We start from the raw sequence: 19,870 nt of genomic DNA, 5'->3' as shown, positions 1-19,870 counted from the left end.
TGGCTCAATGTTCCTTAGGGTCCCTTCCAAATGGGGATATTCTGTGATTCTGTGATTCAGGCCAGGGCATTGCCTGGCACCACAACCTCCACCCACCTCAGTGGGACCAGCACCTTGCATGTCCCCCCCAGAGCCAGAGATGCCCCAGTGCAACCCCGATCCCGACCCACACAGCAGCAGATGACGACTCCGAGCCCTACACCAAGAACCAGGCTGGCTGGTGATCATGGAACAATTTGTAGAGAAGAAACAATGTGACTATGCTCCGTTACAAAACTAATTGCTTTTAATTCCCTGATGGACTCGGTTCTGTGTGTGTCAATTTGACTGAAAGTTCAAAAGGTATTTTTCTTATTAGTGTATAATTAACATGTTAAAATATTTATTGCATAGATATGTAAATGCCAGCAAGGTAATCCCCTGCCAGAGAATTTAATGCAGGCACTTTTCTTTGTTTCAAATCATTTCACTCGCAGAGACATTGGCTCTGTTATTAATAAAAAGGCAGACAATGGGTGGCATGGTTAAAAGTTGGAAGGCAGTGAAAGAGTGGGAGAAAAGTCAATGGATTTGTCATTTGCAGGCAAAGCCCACTGACAAACACCACAGCTGAAATGCTGTCTTTTAACTTGAGATTACAGAACCTGGGCTCCCAGTTTTCACAGCTGGGATGAAACAAACAATGGGTTGGGAAAAAAAAAAAGCCAGAACAGCAGGGTGCTACCAGGCATGAGACCACAGAGCCACAAGCATGGGACATGGTGGGAGCTGTGGTGGGACATGGTGACAAACATGGTGGGACATGGTGGGAGCTGTGGTAGGACATGGTGACAGCCATGGTGGGAGCTGTGGTGGGACATGGTGACAGCCATGCATTGGGACACAGTGGGAGCCATGTGGAAGCCATGTGTTGGGATGCTGCTGTGGCAGGGTGGGATCATGGCTGGAAGGTAGCAGGAGCCCGAGGCAGCCCCGCAGCTGCTTTCCCTCCAAAGAGCCACCTGGGGATGCTATGGCCTGTTTTTATGGCAATTATGAACATGGTAAAAATAAATGCATGCATCTTTAATGTCTCAATAAATAAAGGAAAGCAGAGGCTGCTGCTAACGTAATCACAACGGCAGGATGCAGGGAGCGGGGTTGCTGCAGCAGAGCCGAAAGTGAAATCCAATCGTACCCCGGCTGAGGTTATACTGCTGTACTGAGATAATAAAGCAAAGGCAGCCTTGGTTAAGTGTGACCTTTTCTGAAATACAGCACAATATCTAATTTACCAAACAGGAGCCTCCCAGAGAGAAACATGCAAGGATCTGCGAGCCGGGGGAGTTGGCCTAGCACTCAGCACAGCTCAGTTATTACTTTCACATAGTAATTACTGCTGTAGAGTCACGCAGGAGATTTACTGCACAAACTACTGGTCCCTGCAGTTCTTGCATCCTTGTTCCTGCAGCACGACTTTGATTGTTAAAGCGCTCTGTGTCTCTGCAGGAAGCATATACATGTATTTTTAAAACACGCAGCGGTGAAGATTTAAGCGCTGCAGAACATTTCTGATCGTGATTCTGCCCATCAGTCCCAGTGCTGCCAACCTGGGAATCTCCAGCAGTGAGGGAGGGTGGGAGGCAGCCATGGGAAAGCAGAGGGGAAAATGCACGCCCACATGTTGCAGAGCTTTAATGCACCGGCGGCACGTGGACCAAGCACTGGCATCCAATGGAGCACACAGGGCCAGCTGTGGGTAATGCTCAACCTGGTGCCACCAAAACACCACCCAAACATCACCAAAACACCACCCAAACATCACCAAAACCCCACCAAAACCCACTGAAACATCTCCACTCAGTTCTACCGGGCTGCCAGCCCAGCTTCTGCCCCAGCCCAACTCCAGCCCTCACGTCAGATATGGCCAACAACCCTGGGAGCTTTGTCATTGACTTCTGACAACAGGAAAGACAAAGCCCTGAACCCAGCAAAACCACTGCCTAATGAATGGGTCCTTATGAATTAGTTTGGTTGCCTAAAATAACACCTTTCCTATGCAGATTCTCTGCATCACCCACTGCTCAGGTTGTTCCGCACCACCACGCTCACAAAGATGCAATGCCAGAGATGCCACGTTCCCCCCTCCACTTCCCAGTGGGACTTTCATCATGCTCAGGAGCTGTCCCCAGGCTTTAAATCCAGCACATCACTAAAAGAAGCACTACTCATGCAAATCCCTTCCAGATCTCCGGCAGGGCAAGGAGCAATATGGCAACGGGGACTGCAGCCAGGTGTGCTCCGGATGGCTTCTGCGGTAGCTGAGTAGTTATGGGATTATCTGTCAAGGTGATCTCCATGCAGGCTCCGGGATCAAACCGGGAGAATAAAATGGGAATGAGCTTTTTCACAGAGGAGGGCTGCTTTATAGTTTGCATTATTCAATCGAAGCTCACTTGATTTAAATCTAGTTCATCCTGCAAGTGCAATCACTTACAAACAGAGGCAAAACGACTGGGAAGGAGAACGTCTACAACATGTCAACATTTTAATTGGAAAAGGATACGCTCCCTCTCTTAATGAGGCCCCAAGAACAAAGTCAAAGCACAAAAAAGAGGGACAAGGTAAGGCTTGTAGTGCTGATGAAACAGCATGCTCTTCATAACTCGCAGCATCAAGAGTCCGGCCCCCATTTTCTTCATTATTTTGGCAAAAGCAAACAAGCTGACTCTCTCTAATGATCGGATCAGTAAAAATCAAAGTGGAGAGGGAGGGTCCTCAGCCTGAGTCAAGGGCCACCCCCAGCGCTGCCCACTCTCACCTCCCGCTCAGCTCAGCATGAAGGATGCTCAGCTCTCGTCAGGATAGACCCCACGCTGTGTGAATACGCCACATGCTAAGGTATGAGGGGGCACTGAGCGGCATCTACATGGAGCCTGTGCACTCTGGTGTCAGACCCTGTTACTGCTTTGCCCTTAGTGGGCGGCCGTGCTTGGGGCCGTAGGGAGTGCCCGGCTCTAATTTGGAAAGTGCTTCTAACCGCTGCCTTAGCAACACAAATATAAATACGGCATCAGACACGCTCAGAATCAAGCAATCAGCAGGGACGTTTTAAAATTGGTTTTTTTTTGTTCCCCCCCCCAGCTGTTGTTGAGGGCTCCCATTTCCCTAAAGAAGATGCAGAGCTTCAATGCAACTCTTCCAGACCCGGACATCGGGACCCAAAGGGGCTGCAGGGAGAAGCTTACAACGGGGGTAATCAGGGCTGCGTTACGCTGCTGTCCCTCTGCACCTCAATAATTCAGGGCCTGTTGTTCCTGGGTTTTAGCCGCGATGCGGAAAACATACAAATGAGCATCTCTAAAGGGGCGGCTGCGTGCCCTGCCCAGCACCCAGCTCCAGGCTGTCACATCGCTCCCCGGGCAGCAGGAATGCATGGATGCCCCAAATCCTTCCTGACCCGCAGGAAGGGGCACCCGTCCCCCCGCACCCCTGACCCACTGCATCTCCGCTTCTCACTTCGGGGTGAAAACATTTCCATCTTCCTACAAATTATTGCCAACCTGCTGCAACCTCCTGCCAAAGCGCGTAGGAACCCTTCACAAAATCGGCTTCACAAAAATGACACATTTAGCACCACTTTTTCAGAGTTGTCCCTTGAGCCTTTTTTTTTTTCCCCTACGTGCCTTGTTAATAAAGCTTGCATGTCACCCTTTATTACCAGGAAACAAAGTGGACCTTTCTCCCAGGCTGCAACGTGCATCTCTTGTTTGGAGTTTGAGCAAATCCCCCCAAAATACACCACCAGGACGCACGTGGCCACCAGGAACACAGGTCTGCTGACCAATCATCATGCTGCAGGCACATTCAGGACCAGAGGAATGTCAAATGGTTCACAAAAACACACACGGTCTTCCCATGGGAAAAGCAGGGCAGGTGGTGCTGCTTCTCCCTTTGCTCCTCAGTCCTGCTCCATACAAGGCAATCAATATGTAATAAAACCGCTGCTCCCCATTAGGAAATCTCGCCAACACTTAATTCTTACAGCCCATGATATATTGTGGGTAATATAGAATACGTGTAAACTGCATGAGAACACTCAAGCTGCACTTGTGAAACGTGGATAATTTTAAAGGAGGGAATGGGTCAAATGAAGTCCTGCTCAGCCATGGCTGGAAGTCATTATGAATAAGCAAGCTGCTTATCCCCCCCGTGGGAAATAACTAAGTGGGCTGAGACTCCTTCCTGCAGGGAACAGGAGCAACACGAAGCACAGCCTCACAGCCACCACCAGTAAAAGTGCTGCAACCAACCAGCCCCAAACAACCAACCCCAAACAAACAACATCAACAAACCAGCCCCAAGTAACCAACCTGCCCCCAAACAATCAACCAGCCTCATACAACCAGCCCCAAGTAACCAACCCTGAACAACCGACCCCAAACAATCAGCCCTAAACAAACAACTGACACCAAACCACCGGCCCCAAACAACCAACCAACCCCAAAGAAGCAGCCTCAATCAAAAAACCAGCCTCAACCAACCAACCAGCCCCAAACAACCAGCCCCAACCAATCAGCCTCAATCAACCAACCCCAAACAACCAACCTCAACCAACCAGCCTCAGACAACCAACCAGCCTCAAACAACCAACCCAAACCACAGGCCCCAAACAACCAGCCCAAAACAAAGAACCAGGCCCAAACAACCAACCCACAATCATTCCCAAACAACTGGCTCCAAAAAACAACCAGCCCAAACAATCAGCCCCAATTAATCGACTCCAAACAACCAGCCCCAAACAAACAACCAGCCCCTAAGCATTGACCCCAAAGAAGAACAGGGAGAAATGTGAACACTTGTGGTTATTATTAAGGGGTATTTAAGAGGCAGACACCTGGGGAAGCCTGATAAAGGTGAAAAGGATCTGACCTCTGGCATCTCCCCATGAAGCCATTTTCCTATATCCTGGCTTACTGCTAAAGCCTGTAATACATGAGATTGCAAACTGTAAACTAGCAACACAGCGTCTCTGAAAAAGTAAGTGCATTTAGCATCTGATATTGATGTTTTATAATTAGATATAATACAGCAGATCATTTTCCTGCCCTTGATCAATGAAACCATGGTTGGTTTTTTGGGTTGGGCTTTTTTGCAGACACTCTGATTGCTGCCTAAACCAAATGGAGTGGTGCCTTGCTCAGTTCAGCAGGAACAAGCAGAGACAGGGATGTGCAAACACAGCAGCTATTTAGATTTACTATCCCTGAAATATAAACAGAATATTTATTTCTGACCTTTTAAGTACTAATTCCAAATTTAATGAGGCACAATGAACGTTCCTCAGAGCCAGACTCCATGGCTGCTTAACACCACCAACCCTCTAATTATTACTGCAGCTTAAATAAAGGGCATTTGGTTCTGATGGACGTTATTAAACACTGAAGGAACTGAGTCCAGCCTCCATTTTCTCCCGATAAAATAAAAAGCACTGCAGAAAATCACTGGGAGAGTTCAGCCTTTAGCATCACCCCGCTCATCAGAAATGAGCAAAAGTATCAAAACGGATTGCATTACGGCGCTGCCATACCCACTAATCCGCTCTGAACTCCTGTCCCCTCCCCAAATAAGTACGGGCTTTCTCATTTTGGTCTGAAAATGGATCGAAGGCGGGAGGAAAGGAGCTGCAGTGATGTGATTTTGAAAGAGGGTATAGGATTAGAAACCCAGATTGAATCCTGAGAGCGGCGACACACAATGAAGCCATAATTACACTCCTGAAAGCCGCAAATAATATTACCCGTTTGAATTTGTCAACATATCAGAAATCTACAGCATCGTTATGGAGAGCAGAAAGGCAATAACAAAACCCCTTCCATTCACATGGCACCTCCAGCGTAAAAGCTCTCCATTTGCTGCCACACAGCCGGGAGCCGCCATGGGCAGCCGCCTGGCACCGGCGCCGCAGAACCCAACAAACAGCATTGACCCTACAGCGGGCATATCTGTAGGGGAGGGCAAACCAACAGCCTGCAGCAGGCTGCCAGCAGCCCCTGCCTGCAGAGTGCCTTTTGGGGAAGAGATCCCCCAAAAGCAAGGATTGGGGTCAATGCTCCCCACAGGCGCTCTGCTGTGAGCTGGTACCCTGCAGGGGCACGGGGACCCATACACCTCCCAGCAGGCCTTTCCCATCACCTGTGCTTGCGACTTGCAGCTGTGTCATGGATCTATGGATGCAGCTTCCAGCGAGGGCTGCACCCCTCTTTAAGTAGTGCAAGAAACAATCTGGATCTAATCAGCAGCCCTGGGGTAATGGGGCATGACTTACAGATTTGTTAAAAAAACCCTTCAGAACTGTCCTTTGCCTGCCTCCTTCCATTAGGAATTAAAAAACAAATATAACAGAGGAACCTTTTTTTTTTTTTTTCAACGTTCCCATTGCCAGAGCTAAATAAAACTCCTCGTCATTCACCCTCTGGAGCAGCAGGTCAGAGAGGTACCTTTCATGGGGAACAGAAGAAATCACAGATTTGTCACCTCAGAAGGAAAACCCCCCAAAAAATCACTGCAGCCGAGTTAAAAATACGGAAGGCGTCAGCGCAGCGCGGCAGCATGGGGACACGGAGGCAAACCTGCTGCTCCGAGGGCTGTCTGTGCCAACATCGCCATCCCCGTGCCACTCTGTGCCCACGTCACCCATCTCCCATCCGTCCCAGCGGCGGGGGCAGCCGCCCCGTGATAGGAACCAGCTGGTAAACACAGCCCGTGCGTTATTACAAAGATGCCAAAACCTTGCGACTTGGTGTTCCTCCCAGTTAATGTACCATAGCCGAGGATGAATTGCTATTACAAGGAACTAAAAATAAAAATGTTTCAGAGGCTGTAATTGGCTTGTCTTGTTGGGCTTTTTAAGGAGCCAAAGTACCAGTTCCAGGCTATTAGCCCTAAGGTTGTAGAAGAATAGTGTAAAATATTTCTTCATTAAAACTATACCTTCTCCATAGAGGTGTTTTTCTTTGGGATTTTTTCCCCTTTTCTTCTTCATTTATTTTTATTTTTTTTAACTCTTTTCTTTTTAAAAGATGTGTGTTATCAAATAAGCTGTAGTTAAAAGAGGGCTTTGAAAGCCCAGGGGTGATAAAAATAGACAAGGCTCTTTTGCAGCTGGAGAACCAGCCAGAGCCTTCAGCCATGGATTCAGGTCATTCTCCTACAAAGTTTACATAATGTTCCTGAGTCACATCTGTCAGCTTGGGCCATTTTTAATAACTGGCATCAAATCCTCCAGGGAAGGAGTGAGTGTGGGATGGGGACACTCAATGGCATGGGACGGGCACTGCCGACATGGGATGGGGACTGCCACCAGCCTGGGATGAGGACTGCTAGCATGGGATGGGCACTGTTGGCATGAGATGGGAACTGCTGGTATAGGATGGGGAGAACCACCAGCATGGAATGGGAATGGCTGGTATGGGATGAGGACTTCCACTGGGACTGGAAGGGAACTGCTGGCATGGGATGGGGACTGCTGGGATGGGGACTGCTGGCACGGGGACAGCAAGCCCCAGGGGTGTCCAGTGACCCTCAGCTACCTGTGCCTGCTGTCTCCCAGCACCTGTATTTGCAGCTGGTGGTGCTGCTAATTATAACCACAGCCTGAGAAACAACAGGAATGCAGAGCACTGCTTCCCTTCCTGGCAGCTCCCTCCCACACTGCGGGATGTCACAGTCGCAGGATTGTCCCCAGATGTGCCACGCAGGGGATGCCCCTGGGATGGGAATGACTTCTTTCCCCCCCACTTTTTGAGGCTCTTCCATCCTATTCTACTATTACCAGCACTGGCTACTCCGATCACTCGGTATCAGCAGTGACAAATCCAAAATCATTTATTCAGCAAACACTTGTTTTGAAAGAAACAGATGCTGTGCCTGAGCGAGGAGCGGGAGATCTGGCACCAGGCAGCCATCCCGATGAGGCACGAGCAAAACAGCAATAACTCACGGACATTTCAAATGGCTTCAAACCCGGCATTCAGCCCTGTCACTTAGAGCCTGCCCCGACGGCCACTGGGTCACAGCACACCGCGCTGCCCTCTCCACCCACAGAAGCATTCATCTGCACAGAATTAAAGCAACAACAACAACAGCAGCAGTAACGAGGCTGACCAACATGACGGCAGCTCAGCAGAGGGATTACCAGGAACCCTCGAGCACCCTGGTTTTGGCACTTTCCCTTCCAAAGTGCCAGATGTTTACCGCTTTGGTCTTGCGATTTGAAGGCTGCTGCTGGAAGAAGAATACATCTGCTAGGTACAATTGCTATTTTTTGATAGTGTCTAGGCAATACCTTGTTAAAAAGGGCAAAACAACAGTTATTAATTACCCTAATTAACCCAATTCATAAGACACATTTGTGTAGCTGTCATGACAACTGCTTTGACTAACTTGCCAAGAATAGCTTAGCTGTCCATTCAAATAAATCCCTGATAATTACTAGTCTAGTTTACTGGGCTTCTGTGATAATAATAATTAGTGCTACCGTACAAAAGGTCGCACTAAACAGTTTATGAATGATGCATTTCGCACGGGGCTTACATGGCTCACCCGGCACCCAGAAGCGCGGCCGCGGGTCCGCGTGGCGTGGGCAGCACCGGGAGGCAAAGCCAGCACCATCACAGGGGGTGACGCAGAGGACAGCTGTCGGCACGGCGGAAACCTACGAAATCGCCCCATTTAGAATATATTCTGATTAAAAGCCACATATGGTCCTCGTTGTCCACTCATTGTTACCTATCGCTACAGACATCTGCGCGTCAAACGGGGTCTTAATCTTTAAATATATGCTGCTCCAGCACGCTCCTCCCACCTGAACTCGGCACTGCTCCTACTGACAGAGCGACGCTGTCACCCCAGGACGAGCATCACATCACCCTGCCCCACGCAGCGGGTCGTGGCTGCAGGCAGCGAGGCCGGGCGGGCGCTTCCGACATCGCCGTGGTGTGAAAAGCAAAGCGGCAGAAGTGACACCTCGGTTCGCAGCAAAGCTGTTCCCCCAGCAGCTCCAAATTCAGCGTGGGTTTCATCGCATTAACCCTGGAGACGGCACACAGGAAGCCATGGTCTCCCATCTGCCTCTGGGGGAGGATGCACGTCAGGTCCCTGAGGGGTTTGGATCCAGGCTGGCCACACTCATCACTCACAGCAAAACAAGGGGCTTTGTCAGAGCATTGTGGATAAGGTGCAGAAACTTGACGCCGAACAGCAGCTTCCCCAAGCGGAGGCTGCAGCTTGGTTCAATATGTTAGTGCCTAATGAAGGCTTCCCCCATGTTCTGCTGGGTATCATCATTCTCCTCCTAATGAGCATGTGTTAATGGCATATTAATGCTGACAACAACCAAGTGCGGAGAACAAGAGAGGAACAGGTTGGAAATTAGGAAAAAGTCCTCCAAAAGAGTGGTCAGACTCTGGCACAGGCTGCTCTGGGAGTGCTGGGGTCACCATCCCTGGAGGTGTTCCAGAACCGTGGGGATGTGGCACTGAGGGATGTGGTTATGGGCACGGTGCAGGCGAGTAGATGGTTGGATCAGATGATCTCAGAGGTCTTTTCTGACCTTCATGATTCTGTGATTCTATAACAGATTCCAAAACTCTTCCCATTTCAAACACAGAGCTATACACTAAGGGAGCCAAAATGCCCTATTTCTCCCCAAACCAGGGACACCTGCACAGCAAGCAAGGGGCAGGACCAGAGAGCTGCATGCGGACTGTAGGAAGAGCCTCTCCCAGGGTATGCAGGTCTAGGCACTGTGACTATGCCAGCAGCCACGTGGATTTGATTACCAAATGCCACCACCGGTGGGTCTATGGCAGAGCACCCAGCTGTGAATCTGACCCTGGAAGCTGGGCAGGGAGCCGGCACGCTGGGTTTGCATGGTGGACTTCATACAACTTCAGTGGATGGAAAACAACACACACTCCGGGTGCTCCTCCAGTTCTATCTCCTTCATTTGTGTTCCTTTGGAAGAGCAATGTCCATGCTGTGGCACCAGCCTGGTTATTTTCCAGCAGACTGCCCAGTGCACCTGAGCGCACGCACAGCTCCTACATCATTCAGGCACGGGGCCCCCGGGCCCTATACATCACTGCAGAGCACAGACAGCTCCCAAAATATACCCGTCTGCACACACAGAGTGCCGCAGGAAGAGGCAGAGAATTCTGCAGTTGTTACACTCCCACATGCCCACACCAGTGCTACGTTCAGATTGGCAGATCGATAATCGATGCCGCAATCAATAGCAGGGAATTTAGCTACATTATAAAAACAGTAAAATCAGCCAATAGTGAGAAATGACTATTGAGTCCTGTGTTTTCTGTACTCACTTAGTCTAATAATGGTGAATGATATTTTCCAAGTGCATTATTCAGCAATAAAAACACAGAATTATTTGATCTCTTTCTAACCTTTATGATTCTAAGCACTCCTTTTGACCCAGATTGAATGAGGCAACATCTGCAGAGCCTTTCACAAAATTGGACTCTGCGTGCACTATTGTAGGTCCGCCGCCAAAGATAAATGTTATTATTTTAAAACCATCATCCTACTAATAGATGAGCGCGCGCACTGCATTAGCACAGCCTGCAGATCTCTCACGTTGGTGAGAAAATGCCAGAGGGTTTTTGCTTAATGGAATTTTACATACCTGACTTAGTATGGGTTAATGCAATCCACCAACACAGGAATTTTAAAACCTGCCCTGTGGCATACACCTGCCATTACAAAAGATGGTGTAATCCGACAAGCTCACATCCCCGTGAGGGTGGCGCGGCATTCACCTCCAGGTTTTTAACGGGACACAGAGACAAAGAGCTCATCCACACATCCCCAGAGCACTGCTGGGGTCACCCCAGCATCACCCCCAGGGCACTGACCACTGCTGCAGCTGGCACAGCCATCGCTTCACTCCAGAGCTGGTCAGGAAGCCACACTGGGACACTACAGCGATGATCCCACAGCCTCTTTTCCATCAAACCTCTCACCAGTGCAATGCACGTTGCCCAAATAGAAACACACTTGGGACCACCAACAGGCTTGGAATGCTGCTGGGGCTGGTAAGAGAGACCCCAGGATGGGGTCTGTGCTCTGTGCCGCACACCCACGCACTGCCTATGGCAAGCACGCTCTAATTTAAATTATAATTAAAACTCTTATAGGTACACAGATTACAACTATTTATGCTACAAATAAGACCATCCTGTATTTTAATTAACAGAAAATGATTGGAACTCAACTATCGCCTCTGCTGGGAACAATATCTGATCATTTATTTAAGCGAGGCTGTGCACAGCCCCATATACAACCTGGCTGGGCAGCAGGAGCAGGCACAGCTGCTGGCACTGTTATGTATTTATATTTACATATGTATCTATGTATAAAACTCAAAGGGCAACAACAATATCTCCAGGAAAAGGCAGGCAGGGAGAAAGAGAGGGCCAGAGGATGGAAAAGCACTTTTGCAACTGGGCTACTTCACTGTATTCAAAACACTCCATCCCAAAGCGACACTGACAACGTGATAGGCCAGGGACCAGGACACGTTGTGCTATTTTTTGTGTCACAGTCAGGGGCAAAGGGAATTGTAAAACCTACGACAATTCAGAGCAGCATCACCTGCCCTGCAGTGAAGCAGGGGAGCTCTCAGCAACTTTCTACCCTTCAGCTCTCGAAGGGCAAAGCAGGGAGCGCTGGAGTGAATTCCCAAACAGCAGTACATTGGTTGACCATAGGACAAACCAGAAGGATAACAACCCTACAGCACTAGGGCAGAAAGGGATGGCAGCTCTGCAGGGTGACCCTCTGGAGACAAAGCCCATCTCCACTCCATCCTCAGCCCATCGAACTCCCAGCAGAAAGCAAGAAAAGGGGCCAGAAGGACACCTAGCTGAGGTCTTCTGACCCCAAACATCTGGGAGGGCTCCAGGACAAAAACATGGCCCCTTCAAGGAGCGTGGTGTAAGGTAACCCAAAGGAGACGTCCACTTGGCCTTAAATATTCCTTTGCATGCAGGTGCTTTATGCAAAACAAATTACAGAAGCCAGCCACAGGCTTCGTGTTGTTCGATACAACAAGAGCTAATTTGGAAATTACTATACAAAAGGCTATAAATAGTGTGCAAGACCATCCTTTGGATGTAATTTTTAAAAAGCTTACAGTAAGTCTTTCCTAATTTAAGGGAAAAGCCTTATCTACCATATGTAAATACACTCATGGGAGGCTTTTTTTTTTTTTGTAGACTTGACAAGTAAGAATTATGCATCAAATCCAAAATTCCTAACAGCAAAGCAAGATGGGCTGCTGTACTTTTGGTAAAAGCAAACCATAAAACCCCAACAAAGAGTATGAAAATAAATTACATACATCTCATTATATAGAATCATACAATATTCCACGTTGGAAGGGACCCGTAAGAATCATCGAGTCTAAGCCCTGGCTCCACACAGAACCACCCAAAAATCAGACGATATGACTGTGCATATAATTATTTACATAACTCTATACAATATACAACCCTATACACTTCATGTACTTATATAAATACATATAAATTCATATACTTCTATAAATATATTGGACCGAGACAATCTTTAAGGTCCTTTCCAACTCAAGCCATTCTGTGATAGTCTATAGCAAGCATATGGTACATTACATATAGTATATAATGTATACTATTACCCCACGGATCCCAGCAGCAAATGCCCCCGGTGCCCCCATGGAACCAGTACGGGAGCTGTCCGGTGCTGAACCCAACACCTGCCGAACCCAACGCCTGGCACAGAGCAGGAGTGATGGGCGAGAGTCACTGCACACCGTCAATGAGAGCTGGAGCACTTATCTCCTTCGCAAGGCATTCAAATGAACTTTTCAAATCAGACAGCTTGAAGCAATCACATTACAAGATGTACAATTGGGTTCAGCTGACCTCAGAACAGAACAGTCCTCAGAATAGAACAGACCGCAGAATGGAACAGACCATTGCTCACGTCCATAATGTTGTCCCTCAGTGCCAGGGGGAGCATCCGATGACACAGTGCCGTACAGGAACAACTGCACCAAGGCAGGCACTGTGCTCACAGTCCTGCAACCTCTCCCACCCCCAACACCTCCCCATTGCCACCACCAGCCTCCAAGAGCCCACAGGCACAAAGCACAAGTGTCACCAGCCACCCAGCACCACCCGCAAGGCTCTGCAGAGCCATCCTACGGCTTCTCGGTGGAACCCAGGCAACTCCTGGCCACCTCCAGCAGCAGAGAGGGGCAGCAGAGCCGGCAGCCCACAGAGCAGCCAGGCTGCCATTAGCTGCCAGACAGAGATGCTCACGCGTGAGAAGACGGCGGTGCTAATTAGAGACGTGACCCGTGCCTGCACATCTCCGTGCAGCGCAGAGAGAAAAAAGTGCTGAGTTACAGTGACCTCCCAAGGAGAAAACAAGACTGGCAACGCTTTCTGAGAAGGCACTCTTCCGACTAGTTGAACATCATTGCTGATAATGCTTTAATTATTATCTCTGCTTAAAATAAGCCTTATTTCAACAGTCTGGCATGTCTCAGCACTGCAAACTTTCTCCGGCTTGGAAATTATCTCCTTTTTTTTCCTGCTCTATACACAGTATTACTGAGAAGCAAGCCAAATCCCTTCCAATTATGTATCATGACGTTTCCCCAGTGTTACAGTAAAGCAAGGCCCTTCACTCCTAAATGGCACGGTTTATAACAAATTGTCTGTTATACCAGACAGAAACTGATTTCCTCAAACCGAGCATATTAAAGTGAGTACATTCATTCTGGTTGTAACACACAAAATGTGATTATAACAGACACATTTGGGGCTTTTTAAGGCTAGCGGAGAAGAGGAGGATAAGCTGGAGGGGAAGAAAGAATTGACAAGTAGAGAAATGACAGAGAAAGAGGAACAGCCACGCTCATTTCCTTCCTTACAAAACAAAAACCTTTGTGTGTTGTAGAAATGTGCTTTCGTTAACACCACGAGATAGCCAGAGCAGAAAGTGCCTGCGCTGCCTGAAACGAAAATTGTTTCATTGTGCTTAGAAAACCATTTCCTATGGCGAGTAGAGCGCTTTCCAGGTAGTAAAAAGCCTTTCTGAAACCACCGGGGCCTTATCCCACAACTGTTGCTCACTCCAATAATCCCCACTACTATGAGGAGCCCAAGTGAAATCAGTGTGAGGATTATGCCAGAGTGTGGCGAGGCAAGGACTGTGGCACAATGACCACTAATGCAGCCGTTCCCTATCCTATCCCTGGTACTGAGGTGCCCATGCCCAGTGCCACTTGCCATTGACCTTAAGGGGTCAATGACTGCTCTGTGGTGACCTGCTCCATTGGGGTGGCATTGAGCCAGTGTGATCCAAGACAGGGGAGATGTCCCACCCGGGGGGTGGCATTTCCTAAAGCCATGCCCCCCAGAACAACACGGGGTGCCTGACGGCTGCAGGAACACAGGCAAAGCCATTGCACACACACAGTGTTCTTTTCAAGCCAAAATTCGGGCATGCAAGTGTTACCCAAGGGTGGCTGCTCTGCATGCAAATCATGTCCCAGTGATCCTAAAACACTCTGCATTCAGACTGGTTTCCACACTGCCCCAATGCAATGCGCATTTTTATCAAGGAAGCTGCCTAATGGTTCCAACTACTTGAGGTTCCTCATCTCCTGGTACAAAGTCTAACAGTCTACACACACCATCCGACCATGCGCCCACTGGACTCCCATCTGATGTCCCCAAGCTCAGCAAGCAAGAAAGTCCTGGGCACCAGCACTGACTGGCAATGCCTTCCCCACTCCCTGCTGCAAACTGAGCCAAGGGCAGATGGGAACACTTGGTGCCACCGCCACACCATGCACAGCCCAGGGAAGGAATCCCATTAGCACCAGCACAACCGTGGCCCCATGCATCCCCATCCTGAGGCTGGTGGAGCCAATGAGCCTTGCACTGCAGCCCAGCAGCACGGCACTGCACAGTGCTCCCGCTCAGAGGCAACCGCTCACCACCAACACGAGCATCATATGCTAAGTGACACTGCAGCGACATGTTTACCTCCGTGCTTTATCTCTCATCAAGCAGCGCGTTGCCTTCCATTGGCGCGGGAGGAGAAGTGACTCCGAGGTGGAGCATCAGCGCTATCTCCGTGACACTGACACCTATTAAAGGCTCCCGGGGGACGCGGCAGCAGCCTCGTCACTGCAGGCACTGCCAGGCGGCCCCGCCACATGCTCCTAATGTGCTGAGGGGAAAGCTCATCACTCCAGGAACACCGCACTCGGGCCGGGTTTGTTTTTGCTCCATCAGCCTCACCTGGAGATGTACTGACAGCAATCTGCACAGGGGTATAATTACAGCCCGTAGCAACCACTGGCAAAATGACAGACCACGGTGGATACAGGCAGGAGCACTCTGCAAGGAGCAGGATTTGGGCAGTGGGATCGCAGGAAGGGGCTGAAGGAGGGCACTTGATTGGGGTGCACCTGAGCAGAGCATGGAGAAGCTGGGAAGCCTCTGCAGGCAGCACCTGGCATGGGGTGACGCACAACCTGACATGGGGGTGATCTCAACTTGAGATGCTGAAGATGAACAGCATGACATGGGGCAATGTACAGTCTGACACAGGGATGATGCATAAGCTGAGATAAGGAAGATGCACAACGTGACGTGGTGATGCACAACAACCTGGTATGGGGGTGGTAACACAATGGCCACATCTCCCTCCAGCGCCGTGTTCTGCAGACACCGTGTGTGGCAGTCAGGAGGTGGCTGTGGTCACTTCTGGCTCCTGACGCTGCTCCAGCATCAGGCAGCCGCCTCACACTCGGGGGGCAACTGGGTTTGTAGGAGTGGGCTGCACCCAGCAACACCAGTGGGATAACTGCCCTTGTAACAGCTGGAAATGTACTATGGGGGGCTCTCTTCCAAAAAATAAAAATAAAAAACATTCCTACCCCAAAACAAACATCCAAACAGCCTCCAGTTGGGATTTCTCTGACCCTGCCCTTCTGTACTGCAGCATCCCCAGAGAGAGTCCACGGCCCCACGGGAGGTAGCTCCACACTCATCCATGGCTGGGGAACCCCTCTGGGGCACGACGGTGCCTCATGAGGGCACCCAGCAGGAGGGAGCCGGGCTCTGAGCAGGGATGGGAGCCTCCCACTGCCTGCTCACAGGGCTGTTGACACTCCAGGGCAGCAAAGCGTAGTGCTTCTCACTAGAGACAAATTCATTTCTGCAGGCCATGCACCAGCACGTAGCAATGTATCCTGTCTCGCAAGGTCTGGGGAGAAGGAAGAGCAAGGCTCTATGACTTGCATCCACAAGCAATGGTTCTATGCTCAGGTGCTAAAATACCAGGGGGCAGGGTGTGCTTCACCACTACATAGAATTCAGGTTGGAAAAACCACTAAGATCATCAAGTCCAACCCCAACCCACCCCCACCACACCCATAACCACATACCCATAACCACCACATCCCTCAGTGCCACATCTCTGTGATTCTGGAACACCTCCAGGGAAGGGGACTTCACCACCTCCCTGGGCAGCCTGTCCCACTGCATCACCACTCTGATAAATCGTACAGGACTAGGCCCACCAGTACCAAGTGTTTCCAGCAGCCCTGCTGTCTCACAGCAAGCCAGGCTCTGTTCTCCACAGCACAAGTCTGAATCTGAAGCAACTCCACAGTCTCCAGGAGCATCACTTTGCATTTACACCAGCACCGCAAGCGCAGAACAGCACTAACCATAAATATTTTAGGCGCTTTTTCAGCTTTGTTATTCCGTTCAAAGCAGGAAACATGACAAACCTTTGATTGTTTTGCTTAATACTAAACAATAATTCAAAGAGAGACAAACAAGTAACATTAAATGACGCCTGTGATGTACGGGAAAGCCAATGAATTAGGAGAACCTGATGAGGACAGCGTGGAGCGCAGCAGCAGCTTCAGTTGGTACCACCCATTGGCAGTACACCGACGTGTGCTGCATCCCCAGTGGGATGCAGGATAAGCAGTAGCCCCAAAAAGGCTTTAAGGACCTCGTAAAAACTCCTGTCAATCCAACAAACACCTCTTCCTTTGAGTCAACACGCTCAAAGTCCAGTTACAAAGCACACAGAGCCATGCCATGCCACGCCAGCATCCCCCAGCTGGGCGCTGCTGCTGGTGGGAGAAGCACCCACCTGTGAACATGTGTCACGACCATGCAGAACCCACAAGAAGCAATTCAACATTGTCCACCTCTCCCAACAGAGATAGAGGTGAACACCTGGCCAAGCACCTGCTCCCTTCCCACCACCCATCGCACAGCAACACCGACACGTCGGGTCAGCCCGGCGGTACCCAGGCAGGACTCACCTCAGGCAGCGGCATCCCGTTGATGATGAGGTCAGGCTGCTGGGGGCTCTGCCCCGTGAAAGTGTGGTGGTAGATGTGGTTGGAGCCGGCGTTGCGGCTGTTCTGGCTCTCCACATTGAGGAAGGTGCTGTCGGAGCGGCGGCAGCCCAGTGGCAGAGTCTGCTGGTGGTAGTCGAAGTAGTTGAGGGACGAGGTGAGGGAGGAGCAGCTCACAACGTTCATTTTATCCGTCTCCTCCACGTCGCGCGGAACCAGGCGGATATCGTTCTTGCTGATTTTCTTCTTCTTGCTTGATTTCTTCTGATGCCCGTAGGAGTACTCTGCGATTCTGGGGGAGGGAAGAAAAAGGAAGAGCTGAGAGCATCCCGAACTCTGCCCCTGAAAGGAGCACTCGGAGAGCTGGCGGGCTCGGCCCCATCTCCGCTCAGGATTCGGTCACGCGCATTACGTCACATTCGGGCTCTTGTGGCACAGAACAATCTGGAACCGATTTTCCTACGTGTAACGTATTCGGGTCAGACATGAAAAGCGAAGGGGAAATGCCCCTGCTTTTTTTTTCCTAGTGTTTCTAATGGCTGATATTTAGTGACTGGGAGTAAAGTCCAGCCTGCAGAAGAGAAAAATGGAGATGTTAAAATCCATGAACTGAAAAAGGTATCTGCATTCATTTCCATGCGTAATAAGGATTTTTAAAGTGATTTAATTTGGTCCCCGTAATGAAAATTCAAAATGAATAGTGGATTTTTTCCCAGTTCATTTTCCATAGCAGTAAATAAAGCAGACCCAGAAGCAGCCCTGGCTGGCAAGCTCTATTTCTCGCATTCCAAAGGCCGTTTGTTTATTAGCGCTCTATCCAAAGCGCTCGTATTTCGGCTATCTCCTGGCAATACCTGATCACTGCAACCTCTCCTCCAGCTGTGCCTAACTCCTCACTCATCCCCCGACGCACACACACCCTTCTGCTGGGAAAGGCTTTCGTCTTCTGGAAATCGGAGGACAACAACTGTGTTTTGCAAAGAGAAATGATCCTTCCTGACTTTTTTTTTTTTTTTTTTTTTTGGTAACTGCAAGCTTGCTTTTCTCTGCCTTTCTTCCCCAGTTTTGCTTCCCACCTGCTAAAAGAATCAGCTGATGAAGTGTCTCGTTGCCTTCTACATAACACTGGGGGAGTGGAGGGGGAAAGAAGTTACCATAAAGCAGCACTGAGAACATAAGGAAGGAACACCACACCACCACACCTTGTGCTAACTCTGCAGGCTGAGCTCAGAGGGCTGGGGCTGCTCCTTCCAACGCAGCCCCGCTGGGGCATGCACAGCTCTGGGCAGCTCAGCACTTCCGAGGGCACACCGCAGCTCGTACCGCTGCACACCTGAAACCCACGAGTTTGTCCCTCTGCTTAGTATGTACTACAAAAAAAACAACAACCACCAAACACAGCAGCTGCAGCCGAAATAACAGGATGAATGAATAACACAGTTTATCTAGAAAGACAAATATTGGGCAAATACTCTCGTTCCAGAAAGCTAATTGCCTGAGCATGAAAATGCCACCAAGCCGAAGAGCTCTCTCGTATAACCTTATGTGCCTTGTAAATTCACACGTTTTATGAAGCCTCTCCACCAGATGTTGCGAGGAGCCTCAGAAATAAAGCACTGGAAGCCCAAGTGCAGGCACAGCACGGCGTGCCCGGTGACCACAAGCAGGGCCGGAGTGATCCATTGCCCCTCTCCCTCTGCAGCTGACTCCTGCTGATCAGATGCACACCGATAGCAGCCCGCGCCTTCCCCTGAGCGCGGCAATAAATCAGAGCGAGGCAGGGATTTCTGTTGTGCCAACAATCTATACGCCGCCGAGTCGCCTAACAACGCTTGATGAAGCTTTAATTGTTTTGTTTACCTAAATGTTTAAGTTTGGCAATGTGAGATCCCAATTATTTCCCGCAGGCATTCATTTTGTTGTCCTTTCTCTATTGACCAATTATTTAATTAAACTGCACTTCATTAATCCCTAAGCCGTCACAGCAAACCCAGCGCCCATACACACGCGTGAAGCTGCAAGGGGCACCACGACGTGATTTTTATACGTTCTGATCCCATTCATGTTTAATGGGCCGAGCTGGCAAGAAATCTGCTATATTAGCTCCCCATAGCACAGCACAGAGCCAGTTTTATTTGCAGATGATTTTTTTTTTCCCCTATCGTGCAAAAAGGCTTATAAATGCACTTCATGTTGTGAAAACGGGGTGGAAAAATCAAACTCTTCAGCATTATTTCTGCATAAATAAAACTTTAAAGACCGCACACCCTCCCTCCCCCCCCCCCCCACCGAATGGCCACAGGCGATGCCAGGTTTCAAAGGTAGAGCAAAATTAATTTCCATTCCTCCCATCTGAAATGACTCAGTGCTGAGGGAATGGAGAAGTCATGGCTATTTCACTAGTAACAGGATTAAACCATTTATGAGGCATTG

General features: G+C 49.6%; 1 protein-coding gene across 2 annotated transcripts in view; it reads right to left on the bottom strand.

Annotated features, from left to right (window-relative positions):
• Window positions 1-19,870, bottom strand: part of PCDH19 (protocadherin 19) — a 52,653-nt gene that overhangs the window by 29,574 nt on the left and 3,209 nt on the right. For both annotated transcript variants that reach the window (NM_001397770.1, NM_001098607.2), the window contains exon 2: window positions 17,402-17,729. In NM_001397770.1, the coding sequence (NP_001384699.1) occupies window positions 17,402-17,729 (328 nt within the window). The remainder of the gene's footprint in view (window positions 1-17,401; window positions 17,730-19,870) is intronic.

Source organism: Gallus gallus, chromosome 4 (genome assembly GCF_016699485.2).
Source record: "Gallus gallus isolate bGalGal1 chromosome 4, bGalGal1.mat.broiler.GRCg7b, whole genome shotgun sequence".
NCBI classification, from domain to species: Eukaryota; Metazoa; Chordata; class Aves; order Galliformes; family Phasianidae; genus Gallus; species Gallus gallus.
Note: the sequence above shows the minus strand (reverse complement) of the source record. Positions and strands in the feature narration are given on the sequence as shown.